Source organism: Octopus sinensis, linkage group LG2, assembly GCF_006345805.1.
Source record: "Octopus sinensis linkage group LG2, ASM634580v1, whole genome shotgun sequence".
NCBI lineage: Eukaryota > Metazoa > Mollusca > Cephalopoda > Octopoda > Octopodidae > Octopus > Octopus sinensis.
In genome coordinates this window covers 52754400-52769886 of record NC_042998.1, presented here as the reverse complement: position 1 = coordinate 52769886, position 15487 = coordinate 52754400, and the positions used below count along the sequence as shown (strand labels likewise).

General features: G+C 34.6%; 1 protein-coding gene across 2 annotated transcripts in view; it reads left to right on the top strand.

The window, feature by feature from the left end:
- The window catches only part of LOC115222291 (signaling mucin MSB2), a 311767-nt gene that overhangs the window by 154520 nt on the left and 141760 nt on the right, over positions 1-15487 (top strand). For both annotated transcript variants that reach the window (XM_036513302.1, XM_029792468.2), the window contains one exon: positions 1294-1370. In XM_036513302.1, the coding sequence (XP_036369195.1) occupies positions 1294-1370 (77 nt within the window). The remainder of the gene's footprint in view (positions 1-1293; positions 1371-15487) is intronic.

Here is a 15487-nt window from a genome sequence, read left to right as displayed (position 1 = left end):
AAAACTGAATATGAGGCATGAAAGCAGGCAGAAGTGGCAAACTACACACTTACTCACAGGCTGGTGCCACTGTACATGGCACACAATTGCATAAGAATCAGAACAAAAGATATTAGTAATGATGTTGAGGTTTGGTTTATCATCACCTTTGAGGCACAGTAAGAGAAGATGACAAGCTTCCATGTGGCATAGAGTTTTAGCTGTAGCTGGCAGAAACGTTAGCATGTCGGGCGAAATGCTTAGCAGTATTTCACCTGCCACTACGTTCTGAGTTCGAATTCCGCTGAGGTTGACTTTGCCTTTCATCCTTTCGGGGTCGATTAAATAAGTACCAGTTACGCACAGGGGTCGATGTAATCGACTTAATCCGTTTGTCTGTCCTTGTTTGTCCCCTCTGTGTGTAGCCCCTTGTGGGCAGTAAAGAAATAGGTTTACTATGAAATCTTGCATACCATTATATAACATGTGTTGCATGTTAACTCATGGGAATAATACAAGAAGCAAACTTCAAAATAACAGCAAGACTTTATTCCTCTGCTAAATTATATAGATTTTGTTGGTGGTATAGTTCATCCATCATTTGGGTAATTCAGCTCTGGCAATTGTTGGTTGCAAGTCTTTCATTATAACAGCAGGAAAATGTCATGACTCATCTTCCTGAAAATTCTCTCACCCCTCTGTCACTGAGTTTTTGTTAAGGCTATATATAAAGAGACATAGGCTCCCAGCGATGGTTCAGGCTAGTTGTTTTAGAATGTATTACACACAATGTAATTGGACCCGAGATCCGTATCCCATGCAATACTCAACCAATCAAAATGCAGGACTCAACCAACTGTTCCAAACTCACATGATAGGTCAGATGACCAATCATTAAAAGATTAATGTGTAGAGCCTATAAAAGGCTAGTTGACTCCAATGTGCCATAATAGAAATTGGTCTCACTACAGAATGATGAAATGGCACGTGATTAGGTGATATTTACATAAGCATGAAAGTCCTGATAACCTTGAAGAGGACGGAACTACTCTGAAGCTGTACACTTTTGTGGCTGTACAGAGAAAGGGATTAAGCTTTGTGATTGCAGGACATTAAAAAGAAAAACAGACATTCTGTGAGAATTACATTATCATTCAATATAATCAATCTTTCTTTAGGATCATAGGGAGTTATTTTAGGGAGATTTGGATGCTATTTCTAGTAAGTTGAGTGACCTCGCAAAGATTTTCTCATTATTTTGTTTACTGGATTTTATAACCTGTGTTAAGTTATTCTGTATTCCTTCTTTTTCAGTCCCAGAAACTCGAGTAAAACTGAAAAATATTCCAGGAGAAGAGAACTCTGACTACATCAATGCAAATTTCATAACTGTAAGTATCATATTGTTTATTTTATCGACATTGTTGTCATTATTATCTAAATACTAGATCAGCTCTGTTTGTACAGATATTTGGATAAAAGGCCTTCTAGATATTGATTATCTTTTCATCAGACTACATTTAATCCATCACTCAGTTTAACACCAACACCTGGTACTTAGTGTGCTTTTAATAGAGTCTACACTGCTGCAAGCATTCAGGCCAGATCTCCAATTTAAGAATAATGTCCTTCCTCTTACAGTCTCTGAGGCCCCATAATGGACTAGGGTAGTGCCTTCCCTCCAGACTAAAAGATTAAAATCTCTGACATTCTGGTTTTGTGTAGGTTGAAAATGATTTGATGGCAATTGGAAAACTATTTCTAACAGTTCAAGTGTCTATGTTTATTGCTACATTATTCAGGTGATAGATTTTTGGTTAAGTCTGTAATAAACTGGGTCTGAGACTTATTTTCATTTTTGGATGGAAGGATTATTATTATTATGTTTTTTCCTTCTTTCTTCAAATTTTCTTCCGTTTCTCACTGGGTGTTTTCCATACACCTAGGGCAGAGAAGCTCATTGTATGCATTCCCAGATTACACACGCAAATTCACAGATAAAATATGTATTTAAAAATTTACAAATAAATAAATTCATGGATGGATGTTGTTTTCACAGCGTATCATTATTATTATTATTATTATTATTATTATTATTATTATTATCATTATTATATTTATCCTACATTATATTGACACAGTTTGGTGCAACCCTTAAAAATATGTATTGCCAGTTAGACATCATTAGGCTGTAGCCAGCATAATAGAATAGGAGGTTGTATATGGATATTCAAAACATTTCCTTTAAACAAACTTAAAGGATACATACATATATATGCATACATACAGATACACTCACACACACACACACACATACATATATATATATATATATATATATATATACATACATACATACATAGATATACATAAATGAATACATACATACATACATACATACATATATATATATATATATATATATATATATAATATATATATATATATATACATATACATATACATATATTTATGTGTGTGTGTGTTTGTTTATCTCCTATCTTGACATCAGACAGTGATTGTAAACAAGCATTACTGTCATACAAGCAGTGTCTTTCATTTCATTCTTCCATGTAAACATGTCTGGCTATGAAGAAATATTAGCTTGGTTAGAAACAGAAGAAAGTTGATGAGAGGAAAGGCGTCTGACTCAGTAAAATCCTCCTGACCCATGCAAACACGGAAATACGGATGTCAAAGATGATTTTGGTGATCAGGACAATTGTGCATCCAACACCTAGACCACTTACTCTTTGTGTATGTGTGTGTGTGTGTTTCCCCCCTCCCTCCCTCTCTCTCTCATACACACACACAAGTGTGCACACACACACACACACACACACACATTTGCATGCATACATACATTTATCATCATCATTTAACGACTGCTTTCCATGTGTAGTTGAATGTGTGTGTTGTGTGAATAAAATAAAAAGAGAATCCCTTCAGTCATGAATGACCATGGGATTGCACCTAAAAAGTTACCCCCTAAAGCACAAATCCAGGTAAGATTGTTTTATGGAATTTATAGAAAAACAAAAGATGAAGACAGGTGTAGGAATAAAAACAAATGTATTAGTTTGACGCTTGGGAAAAATAGGAAGTCTTTTATGTTTTGAGCTTATACTCTTCGACAGAAAGGAATAAGGAGAAGTAAATACAGAGAGAATGAAAAAAAATGTGTTGAGTTCAGCGGTCCAAGTTGCTCATGCATACCATCCTCCCCTCTCTATGCCACTGATGTTATCCAAGGGAAAGGCAAAGGTTGATACAACTTGGCACCAGTGATGTCGCAACTCATTTCTACAGCTGAGTGAACTGGAGCAATGTGAAATAAAGTGTCTTGCTCATGGACACAACACACAGCTCAGTCTGGGAATTGAACTCACTACCTCATGATTGTTTGTCCAACGCTCTAACCACTGAGCAATGCACCATATGTGTGAATACATAGTTACAAACAACCATGTATATACTTCTAATAAAATTTATATTTGTTTCTTTTTTCAACTGGTTACTTTTGAAAATGCACTCAACGCCTGTGACAGACAAACATTCTTTTTAGGGATAAATATATACAGATCTATAGAACAGTGACGCATGTCTTGTAGCTTATTCATGCATTGCTCATATGCCAAAGAACAATCCAAAAACGGTTGGGTATTCCAAATTCTTCTCAAAGACATATGCAACTACTTCAGGAATAGTGCCAGGAGCTAAGCGGTATATTAGACAAGGAACTAATAAGGATAGCATAAGCATTCATTTAGCTGCTATGATTCTCTCAACAAATGCATATATTTATATATGAGGTCACTCCAATGAGAATTGTTTCTTCTTTAATCATTTTTGTGCAATTTGTTAGAATCATTATTGGCAAATGCAGAACCTGATATGAAAATGAATTTCTTCATTTTTATTTTTATTTCCTTTCTATTTTGTTTCCACATTCTGTTTTCTCTTAAGCAGGCTCTTTAGAGTAAGAAGTAAAATATTTAACAAACTGGATCTGTGACTTGTGTTCAAATCCCAGCTTCAATGTTTTGGAGGATTTTTTCATTTTTTTAATGCTTTGCAATGTTGGAACAAACTATACTGTGATAGATACCATGAGAGAAGCTCTCATGTTGGCTTTTGGTGCAAAATGCACACATGTTTATATCACTAGTAGGGAGATAAATAGCTACCATATCCATTGCCAAGACCACCAGATCATGTGATTTCAACCTTCCTTGGTTTTGTTGGTCAATGTTGGATGTGCAACCATGAGAGATAGCATTGGTTCATGTTCCCACTGGCGATATATAGAATAACAGTGTAAGAACAGATGCTGGTGTCATGATTAGCCAGTGAGCTTGCTAAATGAGCTTATCATATACAGCACTCAAGTGTACTACAACTTGTTGGGTAAAGGTTAAAGAGGGGACAGAAAGTAGCAATGAATCAAGTATGAGAAAAACAGCAATGAAAGAAGTGCCTGCATGGTATACAGAATCTAACACAAGCAGAAAGAAAAGAGAGCAGTAAAAGAGCCATAAAGAGGAAAGGGTGCATAGGTATGTCAAGAGGAGTATTGGTGAATTTTGGAAGACATGGAATTTTAGAAGGATTCTGTGCCCTCACAGCAAACACCAAATAGTTTATTTCATGCTTTGACAATTCTGAGTGTGAAAAAAATGTTTTATGAAAGTCATGAGTACTGCACTGATTTTTATTTTTATAAGTATGTCCATTGATAGTTGAGACATTAAATTCAAGAACATAACCAAAATTTATTGGAAAGATGGTGATGTGGATAGTCTTGTGTGCTTCTAGTGAGTCAGATTCTAGATGTTAAAACTTTAGTGTGTCAATGCTCAGAGAAGAGGGAACCAAACAGCTTTCATATTCTTACTTCCTGAAGTTAGTGAAGCTGATCTCATGATGTATAATGGATTAGGAGCAAACACATAACTATTTATTATGGTAAAGTATAGGGAAAGAAAGATAAACACTATCCTTTTTAGAAGTGAATGCGGAGAAGTAAGTTTATACATGTTTGTGTGTGTGAATAATATATTGCCTTATTTATATATTTAGTTAAATCAATGACTTCTAAAGTCTGTTCACCCATTTATAAAGAGCTAAAAATTACATTATTCCCATAATGTTCCTAACATCCATATATCCAAGGTAAATCAGTTTCATTATATATCATAAGAGTTGTAAGAACTTGTACATCTCGTAGGGTTTTTATAGCTAGATTCAAAGCTCAGCTCAAACTACATATGGCTCCATATTGTTTCCACCACAGATCACTAGGCCTTTAAATATAATGTTCTCTTTTGATGATAGGAAACATGAAGCAGCAAACATGCAATAAACCATTGCTCAGCCCACTGAATGCAAAATGAATTAGGAAGAAAGCAAACTGTTATAGAAACAAAGATCAAGTGTGAGAAAGTATGAGTTCATACAGCTAGCACCATTGTTTGAAGACCAACTAACAAGCTAGAAAATGGACAGGAAACTGTCAGAATCAGAATGCTCTCAGCTAGAACTATAACCATTCATGTTCAAAATACATATACTTAATGCGATAAAGTGTTCCTTGATGATCCATTCTGGTTAAGCATACAAATGCATTTGGAACATCCAAGATAGTGCTCCGAGCAGCAATAATGATGAAACGCATGTTAGAAATAGTATTATAAATATTATGTTATTATACATAGGGGCACACATGGCTGTGTGGTAGGAAACTTGTTTCTCAACCACATGGTTCTGAGTTCAGTCCCACTGCAATGGCACCTTGGGCAAGCGTCTTATACTATATGAATATATTTATCAATATATTTATCAATATGTTATACAGAATTCAAATTTTATATCTCTGAAGAGCAGAAGCGTTGTCTATAAATGCTTATCAATATAGGATTTCATTATAGGGACAACTCTTCTGTGAAACAATCATAAGATGCTTTAAATAATTAATTCAAAACTTTTAAACTGTCATATACATTATATATTTATACTTATACATACTTACTTATATTTTTTTACATATTTATATTTATTTATTTATTTATTTATTTATATATCTTTAATACAACAATTATTTTTCACATGTGTATATCTTTCTGAGGAGTTTTGATATTGATTTCCTAATATTAATAATAATATATTATTAAAAAATATATGTGTATATAATCGCTTGTACTTAAATATATAAATACTTTAATAGTATTAATACTTTGATATAATTGAACACTCAATATAAATTCAGTATATAATATTCTCATTGAATATATTTAACTAAAGATTTATTTATCAATAGCTATAAACTCACAGGTCTTTGACTTGAGACTAGTTTCATAAGTGCCAATGCACAAACTCTGGGACCATAAGTCACTCTGTTACTTTTGATAAATATTAATACAAAAAAAATTTGTGAGTGCGTGCGTGTATACATACATGAATAAGTTGGAGTCAAGAAGGAGTACAGAAGAACATTTATTTATAATCACTACAATTGTTTCCATGCAATGTAGTTCTCCAGGTTCACAGGTATTTGGTTAGGTGTGAAATCTGAAGGTGGATGAGTTTTACACTATACTCTACTACATTCTCAGCAGAATATAACCTAACTACATATATATGTATATATATTTCTTTACTACCCACAAGGGGCTAAACACAGAAGAGACAAACAATGACAGACAAATGGATTAAGTCGATTACATCAACCCCAGTGCGTAACTGGTACCTAATTTATCGACCCCAAAAGGATGAAAGGCAAAGTCAACCTCGGCGGAATTTGAACTCAGAACGTAACGGCAGACGAAATACAGCTACGCATTTCACCCGGCGTGCTAACGTTTCTGCCAGCTCGCCGCCTTCATATATATATGTATATATATATATGTATTGTATAACCTGACATTCCATTGGTTACAATGACAAGTATTTTATTTCAACCAATCAACGGAACAGCTTGCTTGTGAAATTAACATGCAAGTGGTTAAGCACTGTACAAGCACACTTACTCTTAACACAATTCTCGTGGAGATCCACCATGAGAGGTACAGCTCATTTTTGCCAGCTAAGCAGACTGGAGCGATATGAAATAAAGTGTCTTGCTCAAGGACACTGTGGACTGCCAGGAACTGAACTCATGACTTTACACTCATGAGTCAAATACTCTAACCACTAAATCCTGCACCTTCATGTGCGCACGTGTGTGTGTGTGTGTGTGTGTGTGCGAGTGTGTACGTGTGTGTGTGCATGCACACTTGCATGTGTGTATATACACAAATATATATATATATATATATATATATATGGATATATATATATACATATGTATGTGTATGTGTGTGTATATATATATATATATATATACTAGCAGTATCGCCCGGCGTTGCTCGGGTTGTAAGGGAAATAACTATATAAGCATTTTTAGAGAGTTATAGCCAAAAAGTAGCAAAAAAATGCATTAAAAATTGAAAAAAAATTAAGGTAAATTTTTCTTTAAATCGTTGACACATCGTAGATATTTTTAGAGAGTTACTTCCCTTATATAAAAGCGAAAAAATGCATTAAAATGGAAAAATATGATGGTAATTTTTTTTTAAATCGTAGACTCATCGTAGACGCGCGCTAATACCCAGAAGGGCTCGTTTGTTATTCTGGGTAACTTTCTGTAAAATTATTAAAATTTTGTTCAAACATCGCTATAGAAAATGGGTTATTAGCTAATATTCAATTGGGTATACAACAAAATTTTACGATAGAATTTGTTATTCTGGGTAACTTTCTGTAAAATTATTAAAATTTTGTTCAAACATCGCTATAGAAAATGGGTTATTAGCTAATATTCAATTGGGTATACAACAAAATTTTATGATAGAATTTGTTATTCTGGGTAACTTTCTGTAAAATTATTAAAATTTTGTTCAAACATCGCTATAGAAAATGGGTTATTAGCTAATATTCAATTGGGTATACAACAAAATTTTACAATAGAATTTGTTATTCTGGGTAACTTTCTGATACCCATAATAATATTTATGGCAAAATAGGCCTTAATTTCATTGAAGGTTGTGGGAAATAACAAACTATCCTTTCTTTCGGTTTGTTTACGTTTAGCGTAATGATTTCAAATAGGCTCATTCGAAAAAGTAAATAGAAATAGTCTAAGGCTTTACTCTTTTGGGAAAGTCTGTGGCTTGGTCCAGTTTCTTCAGAAAACTCACCGAAAGAAACAGTTTTTAAATTTTCACTCCATTCAGGTACCAATTCGTTTTCTTTATCGCTGTCGGATTCACTGTTTTCACTTTAATAGCTGCAAACTTGCAAAGACAAAGGAGGAGAAGGGTGATAGCGTCAGTGAAACAATTCGCTCCCTTTGTGTGTGTGTGTGCGTTTGCGTGTGGTGTAAACCAGACTAAGAAAAGCATTTGACACACACACCAGAATGTGAGTTTTCTGTAAATTTTGCTTAATTGGAGTTTAAATTTTAAAAACTGGACTTGGCATGACGCGATACATTGTACTCTTAAAAATGCTAGGTAAATTGTAATTGAAGAAATCCTATATTGTAGATTTGTATAACTCCCAAAGGGAGGCAGATAAAATCTGCCTTTTATAATAAGAGATACAGGTATATATATATGTATATATATATGTATATATATATGTATATATATATATATATATATATATATATATATATATACACACACACATATACATACACACACATGTATCACAGACATACACTTATTCATAAGTCAGATTGTATTGATGCTCTTGTTATTAATGTCCAGCTGTCAGACTTGTTTCATTATGTAAATGAGTCTTATCAGAAATAATATTTACATTTTTTTTTTATAAGTAGTCTATTACAAAAATCTCTCAGCAGTCTGGAACCCTTAATAAACATATAACAAATCAGTTCAGTCCCCATTCAATGATGCCAAAAACCATTTTTTTTGTTTTGTATTGTTTTGTGTGTGTTTGTATATACTCTTTTACTTGTTTCAGTCATTTGACTGTGGCCATGCTGGAGCACCACCTTTAGTCAAGCAAATCGACCCCAGGACTTATTCTTTGTAAGCCTAGTACTTATTCTATCGGTCTCTTTTGCTGAACCGCTAGGCTACGGGATGTAGACACACCAACATCGGTTGACAAGCGATGTTGGAAGGGACAAATGCAGACACACAAACATACACATACATACGTATATATATATATAATATATATATATATATATATATATATATATATATATATATATATATACATACACATATATACGATGAGCTTCTTTCAGTTTCCGTCTACCAAATCCACTCACAAGGCCTTGGTTGGCCTGAGGCTCTATTAGAAGACACTTGCCCAAGGAGCCATGCAGTGGGACTGAACCTGGAACCATGTGGCTGGTAAGCAAGCTACTTACCACACAGCCACTCCTACGCCTATCTATATATATATACATCTTTTTTTTTATCTTTTACTTGTTTCATTCATTTGACTGTAGCCATGCAGGGGCACTGCCTTGAAGGTCTTTTTAGTTGAACAAATCGACTCTAGGACTTGTTATTTTTGTTACCACTAAGTTATAGGTACGTAAACATACCAACACTGGTTGTCAGCTGGTAGTGGGGACAAACACAGACACAGAGATACACACACATGTATAAGACAGGCTTCTTTCAGTTTCCGTCCAATAAATCCATTCACAAGGATTTGGTCAGCCCAAGGCTATAGTAGAAGACACTTACTCAAGGTTTCATGCAGTGGGACTGAACCCAAAACCTTGTGGTTAAGAAGCAAACTTCTTACCACACAGCGATGCCTGTGCCTATATATGTGAATATATATATATACATCTTGTAGCCATGTACAAGTGAAACCTAAACACAAATATACTTTTTACAGGGCAAATATTTAGCTGAATATGCACTACAAAAAAGCAAATACAGTATTATATGAAACTGATGAAATGAAATATTGTTTTAGTTACAAGAATTTGGGGGTTTAAAAACTTGACAGAAAAAAATCTTATTTTATTTCAAACTCTGAGTTGTGAAATATCGTAAATAAATATAGTTAATATATATGAGGTATTAAAGCTGGCATATTACCTGTTGTAAATGTTTCTTTAATTAGCTTCAGGAGTTCAGAAAATTACACCTCTTAATTACCTGAAAATATCTCGTACCTAAATGGTTGAAAGTAAAAGACAATCAGAGTAGATGAAAGTGCCAATGGTGTGGATTTGTTTAAGGTGGACCTCGACTTGCCAGGAAGTAACCCACACACTTAGTTTCATGGCCTTCCTCTGCAGTGCATATAGAATGAGACATGTGGGATCCAGTTATGAAACTGTAAAAGACTGCCACTGATCTGGTAATGGTTTTGAGTGGCACCTTCTCTTGCATGTCCATCATGAATAGTCCTCTTCATTTGCTGGCTTAGGTGTTAAGATTTGCTGTAGTCATCATCCACTTGATATTGATCCATCAGTTTAATGTACATTTATTTAAAATTGCTGTGAAATTAGGCCCTGTGGTTAAATGACAGATCAATCAGCAGCTTGGAGTGGAAATTGAACCAATTAGTCTAGTTTTGTATTTCTTAAGACTCATCAGGGATTGTTTACTTCTGCTCTCCAAACTGACAGATTTTTCTGTAGGATTATTTATCAAAAATGTAAACATGATTGTTTACGATAAACTTATCTGCATAATGGTATAAGATTGACAGCTGCACATTAATAACTAGAGCAGCAATATGGCTTGGCTTTTCTCAGTATTGACCACTTGAGTCAAGTGACTACTTATTTGCATATTCTATAAAGCAATGTAATTGTTGCACTTTATACATTAGTATTTCTGTAACTGTATACAACTATATGTACATTTTGCTGACCCACTAGGTTACATAGAGTAAAACATGGCAGTAACAGTTATCAAGTAGTGGTCGGTGACAAACACACACACACAAACACACACACACACACATATGTATATACTAAGAGGTTCTTTCAGTTTCTGTCTACCAATTCCACTCACAAGGATTTGGTGGGCCCAAGGCTGTAGCAGAAAATACTTACCCAAGGTGTCACACAATGGGAGTGAACCTGGGACCATGTGGTTGGAAAGCTAACTCCTCACTGCACAGCCACATCTGAATAAATATCTAAATTTAAAAGTTTTTGCAAAAAGTAGTTGATGTAATCACAATATATATAAAAAAAAGGTTATTTTAAAAGTTATTTATATTTAAATTTTTTATTGGAATGGGAGAATGTCACACCTTTTGGGAGAAAAGTTTTGTATTTTAAGTGTGTGTGTGTGTTTATATGTATGTGTGTATGTATATATATATATATATATATATTATATATATATATATATATATATTATATATATATATAAATTAAATAAGAGATAAAACCACTTCTAAAGTCTGTTCACCCATTTATAAAGAGCTAAAAATTACATTATTCCCATTATGTTCCTAGTATTCATATATCCAAGGTAAATCAGTTTCATTATATATCATAATATATATATATATATATATATATATATATATATATACCTTTTGCATATGATGTACACATGCACAAATGCACTCACGTGTGTGTGCATCTGCACCTGCATGTCCAACTGTTCAAAAGCTTCCTTAACTAACTTTATCTGAAGATGGTGGACTGTATGTCATGATGCAATGTTTTATGACTACGTTAAATAAAATTCTACTGAAGTATGTCAGCTAGCTTTTTCTCAACTACAACTTTAATCTGTATGCTCTCCAATGCCATTGACTGTTAACCAATAAATCTAGTTCTTCTTGATTAAAGGAGACATAAAAATAAATCTATTGAATTTAGCTTGGACAACTTGTGTGTGTGTGTGTGTGTGTGTGTGTGTCTTTGTGTTTGTCCCACCACCACTGCTTGATAACTGGTGTCGATTTATTTACATGCTCATAACTTGGCAGTTTAGCAGAAGAGACCAACAAAATGAGTACCAAGCTTAAAAGAAAATAAGTACTGGGGGGTTTGATTTGTTTGATTGAACCATTCAAGGCAATGCCCCAGCATGGCTGCAGTCCAATGACTGAAACAAGTAGAAGATAAAAGATATATAGGTGCAGGTGTGGCTGTGTGGCAGGAAGCTTGCTTCCAAATCACATGGTCCTGGGTTCAGTCCCACTGTGTAGTACTTTTGGCAAGTGTCTTCAATTTGGACTGACCAAAACCTTGTGAGTTTATTTGGTAGATGGAAACTGAAAGAAGACCATCATATATATACAGGGTTATCCCAGAAGTTGCGCACCACTGTGGTTTTTTAAAAGAATACATTCTTACTGATTTCAAAAATACTTTATTGAAATTAATCGTAGCAAATGCTCAAATTGAGCACCCTCTACAGTAAAACATGCCAAAACAAATATAATAAAATAAAATGCTTTAATTATTTAAAATGAAAACTAGAATGGTGTGTGACTTCTGGGACACCCTGTGTGTGTGTGTCTGTGTGTGTTTGTGTATGTGTGTGTGTGTTTTTGTGTTTGTCTCCCCACCATTGCTTGACAACCAATGTTGGTGTGTTACATCCCTGTAACTTAGTGGTTCGGCAAAAAAAACTGATAGAATAAGCACCAGGCTTACAAAGAATAATTCCTGAGGTCGATTTCTTCGACTAAAAACCCTAATATATATTTAGTATTTCATGTTAATGCAATACATCATTGCCTCAATGCTTAGTTCAGCATTCCACTCCTACATCTGTATTACACCATAGTCATATTACCCAAGCGAAGGTAGGCTAGGTTGTCAGAAATATGATTCCCATACTATTTGAACTATGATAGAAGCCAGTTATTTTTATTTCGAATACATTTAATGATACACGTTTCAAGTAGTTATGTAACAAGTGGTTATGGAGATATCCACTCTATATATAACCACTTGAAGACGTACATATCATTAAATGTATTCAAAATACAAATCATTAGTATAGGTATACATATGCATACATATATAAATATGATTACATACATATATGTACATACACAGACACACAGACACACACACACATATATATATGTGTGTATACATGCACACACAGACACATATCTATCTATCTGTATGTGTGAGTGCAGGTGTGAATGTGTGGTAAGAAACTTGCTTCATAACCACATGGCTCTGAGTTCAGTCCCACTGTGTAGCACCTTGGGCAAGTGTCATCTTCTATAGCCTCAGGCTGACCAAAGCCTTGTGAGGAGATTTGGGAGACAGAAGCTGAAAGAAGCCCATCATATATATATATATATATATATATATATATATATAGGTAGGTAGGTAAAAAATATGTGGAAAACATATATAAAAAGTGGAAGAGAAATGCCTTTGTTTTACATAATTTAATATCTTTTTATAAAGAAATTTATATATATATATATATATATATATATTATGGATGTCATGATATCCAACCAGCTTTTGCAATTTAAATTAGCTTTCCAAGTGACATTGTGAAGTAATCAATTCTTGTGACAAAGAGGTCTCACCACTTTGGATGCTTGAAAAGTAAGAATTAGTCTAGAGAGTGGACAAAGGGAGGCATCAGGTAGCAAGTGAGACAACTAACTCCTCCGTATAATTGTTGAAAGAGGAATGTGTAAGGATCAGGTAGTCAAGTTTGTATATTAAGGTGTGGTCTGTACTTTTGTATGAATAGGTTTTCCTTGTTTAGGCATTCTTGTAAGGAGATTGAATTTTTGCATTGGTATAATGGAAAGATATGGAAAGATATGGAAATTTGGCATTTTATTTCTTACGCATCTGTTGATATGTTCACTCAGGGCTATCTGCCTGTATTGAAAGAAAAAATCTGTTCTTTATGCAACATGACTCTGCATCTCAAAGTAAGGCTCATTTGGCCCACATAATTGTGCCGGCTAGGACACAACCTGAGCCGGCTAGGACATAGATAAGGTTCTGAGAAGCACATGTGAAGTTGGTCTTAATTGAGAATTTTTCTCCTTGCTGTAATGTGAATTCCGAGCCTTCAGTTAGGTATGGGCATGTACCACAATTAGGTCGTCTGCATTTTTTAACTGTTGGTATCATATGTATTGAATATAGTTTTGCATTTGTTAGGAGTCTCTTAAGTGATTTGTGTTGTCATTTGCATTTGAGGAGTTTATATGTATTTAGGACTTTGTTCATTTTCAGATCTTGAGTGAGAGGTGGGAGATTTTGTATAATTGTGTTGCATGCTTCATTGTTTCTGGGGTTGTAGGTTGATATGTATGGGAGTGATTTAAAGTGAGGTTTGGTGTTTTGTTTTGTTGTCCTTAGTGCATTTGTGTCAAATTTCTTGGCACATTTAATTCCATGGCTTATAAGTGCAGGTGGGTATTGACTTTCAATGAGTGTTATTTTGAGGTCTTGTAGGCGATGTTCCTGAGTGGTTGTGTCAGATACAATTGTACAGATCCTTTTTACTAGATTGAATGGGATATTCATTCTGGTGTGTTTAGGATGGCATGAACTGAAAGGGAGATACTGTTTTGATCATCTGGAATGAAACCTATGATAAACTTCTGGATTTCAAATCCACACTGAACAATATAAACTCCAATATTCAATTTACAATGGAATATAGCAAGGAACAACTCCCATTTCTGGACATTTTGATTATAAAATAATCCAACAACGAAATTGCAACTGACAGCTACTACAAACCAACAGACTCAAAACATAATATAATGTAATATTTATCCCCACTTAAAAGTGGAAGTTTTGTTAAAACACAGAGTACTGTGAAAGTCACCATGCAAAAACATTTGATATTAGCTTTTGGTGCATATAAGCACTCTTTTAGCAGAGAGATAAATCACCCCCCCCCACCACCACCACTGCTAAGACTGCCAGTTCACTTCATTTCATCCTTGCCTGGCCTTGTCAATGGTAGATGTTTGGATGTGGCGAAACATCAATAGTAGCTGTTTATGTGCAGAAACATGTAAAAGCATCTATGCAGTGACATGTAAAAACACCCATGTGGTGCCACATAAAAGCATCTAGCATACTCTGTAAAGTGGTTGGTGTTAGGAAGGGCATCCAGCTGTAGAAACCATGCCAAATCTGACTGGAGTCTGGTGCAACCCTTCAGAATGCCAGCTCTGGTCACACCATCCAACCCATGCCAGATTCAACAATGGATGTTAACTGATGATGATGATGACGATGATGATGCTGGTCTTTCTGGCTCCCTCTAGCTATCACATCCTCAATGTTCACCTGGATTAAGTGTGGGATTGCTGAGATTACATGTCTATGTATACTTGGCTCATGGCTACATAGGCACCCAAAATAACTAGCAAGACCATGGTATATTAAGCTACTATATCATACTCACTTGCAAGTGATGGCTAAGCATTTAGGCATGCATATGTATATGTATGTGTGTGTGTGTGTGTATGTGTGCGATTGTCTTTAGTG